At 39.8% G+C, this 12,845-nt stretch overlaps 1 protein-coding gene across 1 annotated transcript; it reads right to left on the reverse strand.

Annotated features, from left to right (window-relative positions):
- Positions 1-1,732: 1,732 nt before the first annotated feature.
- On the reverse strand, positions 1,733-12,342 carry LOC124261942 (neuropeptides capa receptor-like). The gene is made up of 2 exons (XM_046696306.1): positions 12,239-12,342; positions 1,733-4,093 (listed from the first exon to the last, which is right to left on the reverse strand). Exon 2 carries the CDS (start codon positions 4,087-4,089, stop codon positions 2,986-2,988), a length of 1,104 nt encoding a protein of 367 aa, XP_046552262.1. The 5' UTR covers positions 4,090-4,093; positions 12,239-12,342; the 3' UTR covers positions 1,733-2,985.
- Positions 12,343-12,845: the final 503 nt, after the last annotated feature.

Raw genomic sequence — 12,845 nt, forward strand, 5'->3', positions numbered from 1 at the left:
CAATGATGATAATCATATACCAAACACAACTGTTAAAACTATTTCCGTTGACTGTTGCCATATCAAAGTGTTCATCTGGTGTCTGCTTTTCTGAAATATCGTTTCCTCAACAGTGCATATAGGGACTGACTTTGGTGTTTCAAACAGGGTGAACCACCAATCAATAGTATTCCACGTACAAGCGACATGCGCATATGTCTGTGGCAACGTGCTACGGTCCAAATGTAAGGTTGGCCACTGATAGCTCATGCCGTAATTTAACAGGATATGCCACTCACATCACATTCCGAGACGGCTATCTTTTCTGTACCCCCTTAATGCCAATGGGCGGTGGGGTAGCCAGGGTCTAATGCATTCGCTCGTCACGCCCAAGACTCGGGTTTGATTTCCCAATGGGTACAACTTGTGAAGCCCATTCCTGGTGTCCCCCGCCATGAGTATTGCTGGAACCTTGCTATAAGATGCGCAAAAACTTATTCACTCACTCACCGTCTTTTGACAACTTAAAGTGTACTTTATGTGTACTTTCTCTTATAATTCTGCAATTCTGTAGATTATAGAATTTACAATAGTGTACACTTCTCTAAATAACGCTTAATGTTTGTTTCATGAGCTAATTCGTATAGGGGACGTTTCACACAACATATTATATTGTTCTATCATGTGACAAAAAATCATGGATGTTAATAATTATCTGATCGACACAGTAAAAATCAATGATTACCAAACATATTTATTCAAAGGAGACAATTCCTATTATGAAGCTTCCATTTATTGACCAGAAAGACATTGATAAACAATGTATAAAGAATACAACAAAACTGTCAACAAATGCAACTGATCAGGTAATAAAGATAAATATTATCACATCAAATATAGAAATCTAACTTTTACCGGATAATAGCTTTGCCCTCGATCTGAAACAGGTATTGACAGAACCTGAACGGTCTCGAATACATAAAACTGGATAGGGACCGACCATTAGATATTCAGGGGCTCGGATCGGGGATGGAGGCGAGGGGGGTATTTTTTTAGTAATTACCCTGTCTATTCCTTTTAAGAGAAACACTGTCCACCAATGTCATTTTTAAGGCCTAAGGTATGATCATTTTGTTAAGAATGTTCTTTGACAGTTTTTCTTTTTTCAATAAAACCCCAGTCTCTCCTGCCCTTTCCACATCAACCCAGGAATGTCTACAGGTCGGTCCTAGCACTAAATTAAGTTTGGCTTCATAGTAATTATACTGATACACCATTTGCACAGATCAGTACTTTCAGATGTCAGTTTCTGTGACTTGTAAGTTAACGTCCTTTAGGACATTCTCTCCTTCTAATTTGGATTCCTTAAAGGCACAATTTCACACACCTTCGACAGTATTTGGCCTATATTAAACATATTGGGGCATACACACTCACTTTAGCTTCCTAGTGATGCCATAAATGATTTATTATCCCTTACGGCTTGCCTGAAATCGATAATTGAAACTTCGATGCGAACAGCTTCCAAACAGAGAACGCTTGCCATATATGGAAAGTAAACAATTGCTCCGTACATCAAAAACTGTCGCAAGTGGTGTTTTCGGTGTTTGCCGAACTGGTTTCTGTGTCCAAAGAGCGCTCGAAGGAACATAAGTCTATGGGGTTTGCTTGAAATGATGTTCGGCCGGTAGAGGGCGCGAGAGTCGATTTAATGCAACGTTGCATTACTTCATTCGAACTTTTTAATCTAATGTAATCTAAATACATAATTGGTTTGGGAATTAATCATATGGTAGCTTCCCTGAGTATTATTATTGAGAGAAAAGTATTATTTAGTTTCAGATAAGTGTGGTGTGAAATAGTGCCCTTCAGTAAGGTGGAATTTAACAATATATTCAGTGGTATTTCGCCGTGTGAGCCAAATGAAGAATCCAAAATGATGCGGTTAAAAGTGTATGCCATTTTGATGCAACCAGAGAACATAACCTGAAATTCAAACTGATGATCAGCAAATCCTGGCATAACGAAGGCAAGCAACTATGCACGTAACCATGACGTAGATATTATCAGCCACATTTTAAAACTGGCAAAGATAAACATTTCCAAGGAATGTTATAGTCACGCACAGTTTGATCCACAACTGAACATAATCACTTTTGGACTGGATACAGTAACTTGCAGGTAGCTCCACAAACTGACTTCGTCAAACATATGATCCTCTTTCACAAATGGTCATCTTTACTCCAGGATTTAGATGGGATACACCGATCAAAAATGGACATTGTACTCAAGGACTTGAGGTGTACCTTATCGGTTCCTCCACAACATGGCATCATCATTCTTGGTGTTGATATAGTCACATAAGGTTCCTTCATATCTGGTCAAAGATATTGCCACTTTAACGTTCTTACTCGTACGTTCCTGCACAACATTTTCACTCCAGCGCATAGATCTTCCAAGGTCACACATCATTATCGTATAGCAGGATATTGTCACGTATAAGGTCCTTAAGCTGAACATCATTCGTATCTTACACCATACGTGACCATCGTCACCTTGACGTTATCACACACGGATAGCTTGACATCACTGATAAGGTCCTACACAGCTGTAGATCCTATCTCCGTTGCTTCATAGTCTCACTTAAAAGCTTCTCCAAATCACCACACCGTTCCTACACAGCGGAATATCGTCCGTCCACGTTTGCTGTTGTCAAGTGTGCAGGACATTACCATCAACTCCGTAACCGAAATGTGTAGTCCTGGTCCTAATTTTTCATAGTTGAAAACCAAGTATCCGCCATGATTGGATATTGCACATCTGATCACCACTAAAGTTGGTTATTGCGACAAGAACATATTCTTTATAGTCGTTCACTGTAACAGATCGTCATTACAAAAACATGTCTCGATATATCTACTTGCTTCTAATGATAAGCACACGTCACTCCCGCCTCAGCACCATAGGTTTCACCAACCGTCATAACTTGCTTTCCTTTACGACTAGTCACCTGGAGTACGCCTGCATTGATGTTGTGGACGTCCGGTTGAAGTCCGAACGGTATCTATCACGGGAAAATGTCTTCTTTCTGCGGCACATATTTGTGATCAGCATCTTCAATGATTTTTTAAAATGTTTTCCGTATATGGCGTACAGGAAGAAATTTACACTAAAGTTCGAATAATACACCAGTTGAACAATCTCTTGTATTAACTTCCGGTAGAGGGAGTTGTAGTTGTAGGAAGCTGCAATCAGCTGTTTCAGTCGGATCACGTGACTGGGTAGGTTGAGGACGAGGAAGGTGGTGGACACAAGTAATAATGTTCGGGTGATCCTCATCTGCGATTTGTTCCTTAGGGCGGTCTGGTGGGTTTGGAGGACACTCTCCCGCTTTCGTTGGTACCGGATGACTCGCCACACGATACGGACGTTCATGAAGAGGATGAGGAGGAATGGGAGAATCATGGTGAGAATTGTGTCCATCCACGTTACGATATTCATAAGGAAAAAGAACGTTGGGTTACTGGCACAAAGAATGCGGTTCATGTAGGGTTGGATTTCAGTCGTCCATAGAGCAAAGTTGTAAAGGACACCTGATAGTATGACAAATGTGATGACAACATACTTCTCCTGCAGTTTTGAGAAGATTATCGGTGCGTGAAGGGGATGGCATATCGCGATATATCGTTCGCTCGTGAAGCACACCACGTTCCACACGGAAAGGAAACTGGATATGTAAGTGATGAAGATGATGAACCGACATGCCTCTTTTGATACCATGATCGGTATTATTCCGTCCAACCACGTCACCAGCAGCGATAACAGGAAGAGGTTGTCTGCGCATGCCAATGCAGCAAGATACCCGGATGATGAAACATGCCGGAGCTGGCTGGCTGTAAACACGGCAAGGGACAAGAAGTTTCCTGTCAAACCTATCATAACAATGGTCGGCACATAGATGTTGCGGGTGATGGTCAAAGCGTTCACGAAGGCATTCTGGCGCCATATTTCAGTAGGTGTCATGTTGTTGTGCAACATGTATGTTTCATTTTCCATCATGTCCAAGGAACCCGGACCCGGTGCCTCGCCGTAAGTTGTCAGATCGGTCATGGTCCTGAAATGGATAGTGACAAAATTAATGACAGTGAAAGATGACCGTGACACATATTACGACAAAACCAGCAATACATCATGACTGTTTGTAGGTCCAGTCCGGATCAGATAAACCAGTGATTAATATCATGAGCAACTAGCCATGCTGATAGGATAAACTGAAACACGCTATTAAACCAATTCACTGAGGCTGAGTACCAGAAGTGGATCCGCATGACCAGCTGAAATTGTAGGTTGTTGCATGGTAATGTACAAATTCAAAATGAAATAATTCAGTTCGGGAAGCGAATAGCATCGCTTAAACCGTTTTGGGTAGATATTCATGGGAAAGTGTAACGTATACCGGGAACAAGATGGATGTTTAAAAATCTAGTATATTTTCATCAATATTCTGTGCGAAAAATTGGATAAAGGGTTGAATGGGACGTGGATTATTGTTTCATTAAATTAATAGACTGAGGTCAGCAAGATAGACTAAAGCGGTGGGCTGTCCTTTGCGACCATTAACAAGTAGTCTCGTGAGACCAGTCAACATATTCTAACCAGGGCTAAAAGTGTAAATGACGTTAAAAGACGTTAATTAATGTTAACGTCGCCCGGACAGTAGCTCGGCCAATTGACTACGAGGGTGAATTCTAATTTCACTAAAAGCACATGCAGTAAAACAGAACGATCCAGGTCGGTTATTGACACTGGGACATGGACCTTCCTAAAGGTAGATTTCTTTAGCATATCAAAACAATGAAGTTTGTCACGAGGCCTATGTTTATCAAGGATCTGAAATAAATCCACTACTTGTCAAATAGCAGGTTCCTTCAACGGATTCATCCAAACTATTTGAGACTTAAAATTAACACTGACCGAACACTATCAGCAAGAATGTATGATAAAAGTAGCGACTTCCGCTTTCCATCAGTACACGTTCCTTTATGTCGAGCAGCAGCTCCAGTACTTGATGTCTACATAAAAAGACAACTTTGAGGTACAATCGAGCACGATCTATCTAAGAAAATGTCAAAGAGCTTCATGCAACAATGCTTGACATAAAGTTGTTTCTCAAGGGCAAAACAATGATATCCTGATCAGTAAAACGTTTTGCGGTAGAGAACTTTAGACCGTCACGCAAACAAAGTTTAACACAAAACTTATGTCCGATGCTGTTCCCTGTTTTGACGTTGACCATACGTTCCCATTTCTTTTTCCTCAAGGGAACAAAAATCATTGACTAAACTTTGCACACTTTTATGACAGGTGTCGTCGGCAGAGCAGGAGTTGCTATTGTCACTGTTTGATGCAGAATTATCAAAACATACCCATGATATAGTAAATATCGTACTATCGACCAGCCTCTTGACAGGGACTTCTTGTGAATGTGGAAAGGTCTTTGTCGCTTTGATGTATCTACTCCAGGGGCGGATCCAGAGAGGTGCGGGGCTTCGAAAAATAAGTAATTCGAAGGTCCTGATAAACGTTTTGCATTTATGCGAAATCGTATGTTATCAAATACACATTAATAAATGAATATTGTAATAACCAGTGATTCCGTTGGGCGTAAGTGAGTGAGTATGGCTTAACGCCGCTTTAAGCAATATTCCAGCAATATCACGGCGAGGGACACCAGAAATGGGCTTCACACATTGTACCCATGTGGGGAATCGACCCCGGGTCTCCGGCGTGACGAGCCAACGCTTTAACCACTAGGATACCCCACCGCCCCCGCTGGGCGTAAGGCAAAACAATCATTTGTAAAACATGTTTCACCTTCAGGTGAAATTATATGAGAGCATCCTAAAAAATATATCTTTGCAAGTCTGAATAAAAAGTATTTGTAATGTGCCACGGAAATATTTAAAAATGTGTTTATCGTGACCCTTGAAGAATGACATTAAACCAAGCAGCATGAAGTCACCTAACGTTCAAATAGGAGTCTGAATTTGACTATATTTGATAGTCACGAACACATTTATTAGATAATGTCATTAATACTTTGATATCCATAAACAAAATCTTTCATTGAAGCAGTATTTACATCTCAAATCTGTTATGACGTTTAACCTGAAAAGACAGATCTCAATTTAAATAAAATTACCTTTAAGTATTTTTCTACATCTAACAGGAGTTTCCATCTGACAAGCCAAACAGAAACTGTGTTGGAAGTACCAGGAGATTGAGGTGATGACGTCTAAAAGAAACATAAAACTATTGTATACCAAGTTGGTCCAGGCATATATAAAAGAATGGAGTAAATATTACACTCCATAAATCCAGATCAACCCAAGTTACCCTTCAGCATCATGGTAAAGGTATTTTCACGACATGATGCAAAAGTGGTTTTGGGCGTCCGTTTGGGGGAAACTACAATAAATGAGTAGAATACGTGTATACGGATACGTGTTATTGAGTTTAATGACCTCAATATCCATCTTTAATACAGTTACAGAACTGCATGCACTATGCCGTATAACCTTGCCTGACTGTAAACGGTTTCAGGTGAATATAGATCGTATTCAGAGTCGTGACACTGTAACAATGACTGTGACACGTCATCAGAGATGTAATCAGAGCTTCAGGAAGGATGACACACTGTGTGGTAGATAATTACCAGCATATCATTGTACTTGGGACCATACATAATCAGTACAACTGCACGAAGGGAGACTTGGTCGATAGGCAAAACCAATGGAAATACAGTGGTGAGGTCACAATGCTTTCATGACAAGACACAATGCGTGAAGCCCATTTCTGGTGTCCCCCGCCGTGATGTTGCTGGAATATTGCTAAAAGCGGCGTAAAACCAAACTCAGTCAGTCAGTCATGACAAGAATATAGTCATTTATCAGCCACAAAAGAGCACATGAGGAGACTTCTGTGAGTGCCACAGAAGAGCAGATGAGCACACTTCTGTGAGTTCCTAAGTCATTGTCCTAGATGCCAGATAGATTAAGTATGCAATAAGCAGATGAAGTGAAACTCCTATTTCGCATGCTGGCTCGAAACCATGTCACAAAAGATACCAAGAATTGTGATGTTTATAAGACTGCAATGTACTAAACCAAACAGACGCGATTTTGCGGATGGGCAAGTATTTCCAAAGTTCCAACGCCAACATCTGGTGTCATCACTGATTTTCAGTTTCCCATTCATTTAATGTTTACAGCTACTGTCCCCTTTACGTTAAATGAAATCTGTTCCTGAGGAAAGTCAAGAGTGATTGGTTATTTCACGGACGTTGTGTATTCAATGTAGGTAACTGCAATTCCTAAACTGACAATTCGTAGTTGTGTATGAACTCGGAATTCATCCAATATCATGATACAGAAGACGGGAGGGATATTTACTACTGATCAAATCGCCACTGAACCATGACGTGGTTACGATGTACAAAAAACCTTAATAATCTAAAAATATACTTTTCCGATTATATCTAAGCATGTATTCATGAAACACAATCAAATATTCTATTTGTTTGTTTGGAAGTTAGTTAACAACGTTATATGACGCCAGTCTGTAAATATCCTGGACACAGTTCACTAACGGGTCAAATGAAGATCCCAAACTGAATATTTGCAGGTTAAATATACTCGTGGAATGAATTTCCCATAAGAAGAGCTACGAATACCTTATACAGAAAACTCAAGGCCTTACTGTCAATATATACTATGTAGGAACACATTTTCATATACAGTCCGTTTGTTTATGAGTCAGATGAACGGACCGATGAATCATCGAAAATAACAGTTATTTTATCATTGTACAAAATTGCACAAAACATAAATATAAATAGTACACATGTTTATCATTTACTAAAACTCGACAGCTTTAAAATAAATTCAATCATGAATTGAAAATTTTCCGGACTGTGAAAAATATTGTTATTGCAAACAAGTGTTTCATTGTGTTCCAAAAAGTCCTTTCAAGAAACTATCATTAAAATGTTGACACAGTTTCACTATTTGTTACGCAAGGGAGGAAGTGGCAATAAGGGAATTGCATCAGGATCTGTTTGGTCGCTAATGCGTGAAAGGACAGCCAGGTGTTAGAGAAGCACGCTGCACAAGTGACCCACCAAGTGTTTATTGATTCATTAAAAGAGCCTGTCATATTTAAATTGCCGTCTCCATCCTTTCTCGCACACCTGGACCCCTCTCCCTCGAGCATTTTCCCTAAACTTCACGATTTATGCGCAACATGTTCCAGTAAACAATGCTCACCACTTATAGTATTTAGAAGCATGATATCTATCTGATAAAACAGGATATACAGGCCATTATGCATTTGGGTCAGATGTGCGCGCACGCACGCACGCACGTTTATCATTAACACAAGATGGTTATTCTCAGATATCACACACGCACAAGGGCACACACACATACACACACCTTCTCCTGGATCCGCCTCTGTATTCAACTATCATATTTTACATGCAAACCATTCACACTGTATCAACACGATATTTAAGCCTTTCTTGTCCGCGTTTACTTGAGACCAAACCAATTACTCAAAGTAACACGTGTTTGACCTGACGATTTCGTTATACCAATTTCCTCTTCACCTAACCACAGATACATATTCAAAGTACTTCAAAGTGCGTTGGTTGTGAGAATCAAGCCTGTTCTTCATCAAAACACCAATGTTTACGTTGCCGTATCCAGACATTCTTCCTTCGTGGAGTCGCTGGAGCAGTTAGATGTTCAGTTTACTCAGCTGGACGACACTTCATTAACTTAATTCCCATCTGATCAAATAGCCAGATGCAGTAATGGCTACATATATTAGTCAACTAACATGTGCTGGAGACGTGCCCCTCCGTCTGTTGCCGAGGCAATGTGTCTTCTGAATATGTACACAACTTGACAGTCATGGTAAATGGGGTAATTCCTTTTGAAACATGTGCCCTAATGAAGACGTGGTCCCGATCAGGTGTACTTAATGGTGGCGTCCGGACAAGGATAGCGTTAATTCGTGTCTCGTCGAATCCATGGTCTGACGATGTGTCGATTAATTAAGACACATGTTACGGCATAGTAAGTGAGTATAGTTTTATGCCGCTTTTAGCAATATTCCAGCAATATCTCGGCGAGGACACCAGAAATGGGCTTCGCACATTGTACCCATGTGGATGAATCGGTCTTCGGCGTGACGAACGAAAGCTTTAACCATTAGGCTATCTCACCGCCCCGTAACGGCATAGGTCGGTTTGATTGTATAAGTGTTTGTTAAGTAAACTACGGCTATACCGAACTCAGACGGACAACAGTAGTTCGATATACGCGTTGCTACCAAACTATTGGGGTCCTCAATCAGTGCTAGGAATCCACAGACAATGCCTTATGTCTATCATTTCGCTATAAGCGGATTCATTAATTCATAGTTTACTGTATTACGAAGAATGCGTTTGTCATTTAATACACAATGTAGGGAAATTGAATCCTATGTTTAAAAGAAATGCGTCTGATCAGTCAGACAGATTCATTCAGTCTGATCAAATGTTATGAATACAATATTGAACAAACTTTATGGATAACAACTTATTTATTTCGTGAGTGCGACGTTTCGATACAGATTCTTCTACTGTTGTCAAGCAGGAATTCAAGAAGTTGTTATCCATAACGTCACATGCATATTGTACGTCCCAACTCCTAAAATGCCACTCAAAGAAGATATGAATACAAATGGCATCTTCTTAAACATTGAAACGAACAGTCATAAATAGGTTTAGATCTATGAATAGATGACATAAAAGAAACATTTCAATATACATTGACTTATAAAATGGAAATCGATCGGTTTTGAGTCCTTTTGCTGTCTGAAATAGTGATGTGTAATGTAATTTGAAATACAGCTTGTATTTGAAAAATATTTTGTGAAATATCGATTTATGCGTTACGTAATTTGAAATAGCTTGGATTTAAGCATACTTTGAACTGTTTTAAACATCCAATGTTTGATTGATGTGTAAGGCTATTTCAAAGACAACTTCAATTTCACGCTTATATGTCTAAAGGAACATGTATCCAGGTTTCTCAAAGCCTTGTGTCGCCAATGTACATGTACTTTGAATTCTGACAAGAAAGGGTGTTATTGGGAGTGAGTGACACTTGTGTTTATATGTAGTCAGCACAAGTCAGCTGTTGTTCATCTCATTTTGAATAGGAAATTAAGTGACTTGATTTTCTTACATAGGACGCCTTGCTGTCATTTACCGAGAGTTAACTTAATGCACCCAGGCAAACTCTGAACTCTGAAGTCATTAGTTCAGCTCATTTCAGTTTCCAGCAGTGACAAACAGAGTAATTGCTATGCAATGGTTGACGATAATTATCCTCATACAAATTAGGTTTCATATGTGCCAATCGATCTCGCCTCTAAGATAATGGGGATCAGAATGAAGATACAGAGAGTCTGTTACGTGGGCAAGTGGATAGAGAGTTTGTCTGGAGAGTCGACGTCGATGACCCCGTCTTCGTTAACGTTAACACATGGGACTTGTTGTTACCCTGGCGATTGTTTTAAAGGACGTTGGTTCGGTGTCTGTATGCTTTGTATGCTTGGGGTATCTGTAAAGACTGTGGCATCTCTGTGGGATATAGACAATACCGACAGAAATCCGGGCAAGTACAAGCAGCCACACACACACGCACGCACGCACACAGATGCATACACACATTAATGTGCGCTGCTGTATTAATGCAGTAATCCTGAACGTGACGATACGGTTCAATTGACCTCACCTTAGCCTCCTACTATACAGACAAAAAGCAGAGAGGTTCGCCGATGACTAATTCTACATGCCCTATTTCCCCTTTAGATTATTAATTCCGATTCCAGATCTACGTGCCGCCTATTTTCCCTTTTTATGACATGTTCCGATTCCAGATCTACATGCCTATTTTCCCTTTTTATGACATGTTCCGATTCTATATCTACATGCCTATTTTTCCTTTTTATGACATGTTCCGATTCCAGATCTACATGCCTATTTTCCCTTTTATGACATGTTTCGATTCCAGATCTACATGCCTATTTTCTCTATTTATGTCATGTTCCGATTCCAGATCTACATGCCTATTTTCCCTATTTATGACATGTTTCGATCCTAGATCTACATTCCGAGTTTCCATTTCCCTAGATGTACATGCTTCTTTTTGAATAGATTACTAATCCCCATTCTAGATCTAGATGCCCATTTCTTACTTCAGATCAGTTCTACCTATGTATCAGTAAAGAAAGTGTGCGTGAGTGAGTTAAAACGTAACGTCACATCGGCAATATTTCAGTCGTATCGCGACGATAATTTGAATATAAATACTTCATATATTAGGAATAAGAAATCTATCATCGAAGGAAAACAGAAGTGCTAGATTATCACAGGTATAATTTAAAAGTAGTTGATAGACTTTAAAAGAATAAATCAACAACAACACATTGTAAAAATGGGCTATAGATCTCAAGCAACTGAAGGTAGATCACCATTCTAGATAACAACCATTCACGAATATCTGTCAAAATGTATTCCAGATTGAGAAAAAAGCAAAACAGCAGTGAAAATTAGGATGAATGGATCCGGTAAATTTGTAATGACACCAGGTGTTCATTAAAAGATTAAACATACCCCCAAATACCTGCATTAAAAAGTAATGCTTATTGACAGACGCGGTGGTAACGGCGGCAGCATATAACCAAACAATCATGACAGCCCGCGTGCCACCTCTGTTTAACTTACTTCCAGACAACTTATCGAATAAATACATTTAGCCAGTCACCAAATATCTCCGTCGGTGTCCTCATTACCACACTCAGTTGCATTTACTGCAACTATCTTGAGCACTTCCCGCCATAATATCATGAATCAAATTTTCGGGAAAAACTCCACAAATCTACAGAGAATTCAAACACGTAAACTGATATCAACGTTCATTCTTATTCAGTACATATACATTTTAGCTATATTAAACAGGCAATTGAGACATCAATACCGATATCCAAGATAACAACAAAACCCAAACAAGAAATCAACAAAATTATTATTTCTTGAATGTTTTCTTCATTAATCTCGAAAGGTCATTTCTTGATTTTAAAATGAACAAAAATGCCAGTTTCTTGAACATGACATGAAACTGTCTGGGCAGATAGGTTCCAAACATACCTTAGTTCCTATAACTCGTGAATGTATTCCTCTCTACACATGGAAGAGCCACAGTGAACAAACGACTTCAGATCGATCTCTTTCCTCTCACACTGCCGTGGATTAAGCCGGCGATAGCCGCTGACTACAGCACTATAGCTAACCGATCCTATCTCTCACCAGGAAGGCCCAAACATCGGGCGTGTTGCAGCCAATCACGACGGTGCCCTCTCCGTCACGTCTGTCCCCTCCTACAAACACGCCCCATCTTTTTCAGTCACAGAGCTATCCTTGGACATGTTTTGGATGCCATCATTGGTGTACATCGACAGAACGATTGCGTCAGATCAATTAATATTAATCGATAGGCGATATATTCCTGATGGACAGGCGACAGGTCCATGAGAGTGGCTTGTTGGATACTTATTTCAGAAAGGGCAAAAAGGTGACAAAATTGACCACAGGGCCACAACACGCCATTTGACAAATGATCAGTTTTAGATGGAATTTTGAGACAACTACTTCATATCAATACATATGGTTTTGCAGGAAATTCGCCCTATTAAAGCTGTATAAACGTATGATAGTTCAACAAAATTTGACCTGGGAAAAAAAGCCGTGCTGTTTT

This window comes from Haliotis rubra, unplaced genomic scaffold (assembly GCF_003918875.1).
Source record: "Haliotis rubra isolate DU_JTF1 unplaced genomic scaffold, ASM391887v1 Scf818, whole genome shotgun sequence".
NCBI lineage: Eukaryota > Metazoa > Mollusca > Gastropoda > Lepetellida > Haliotidae > Haliotis > Haliotis rubra.

Coding starts and splice junctions, on each gene's coding strand:
- LOC124261942 (XM_046696306.1), bottom strand. CDS start 4,089: ATGACCGATCTGACAACTTACGGCGAGGCACCGGGTCCGGGTTCCTTG.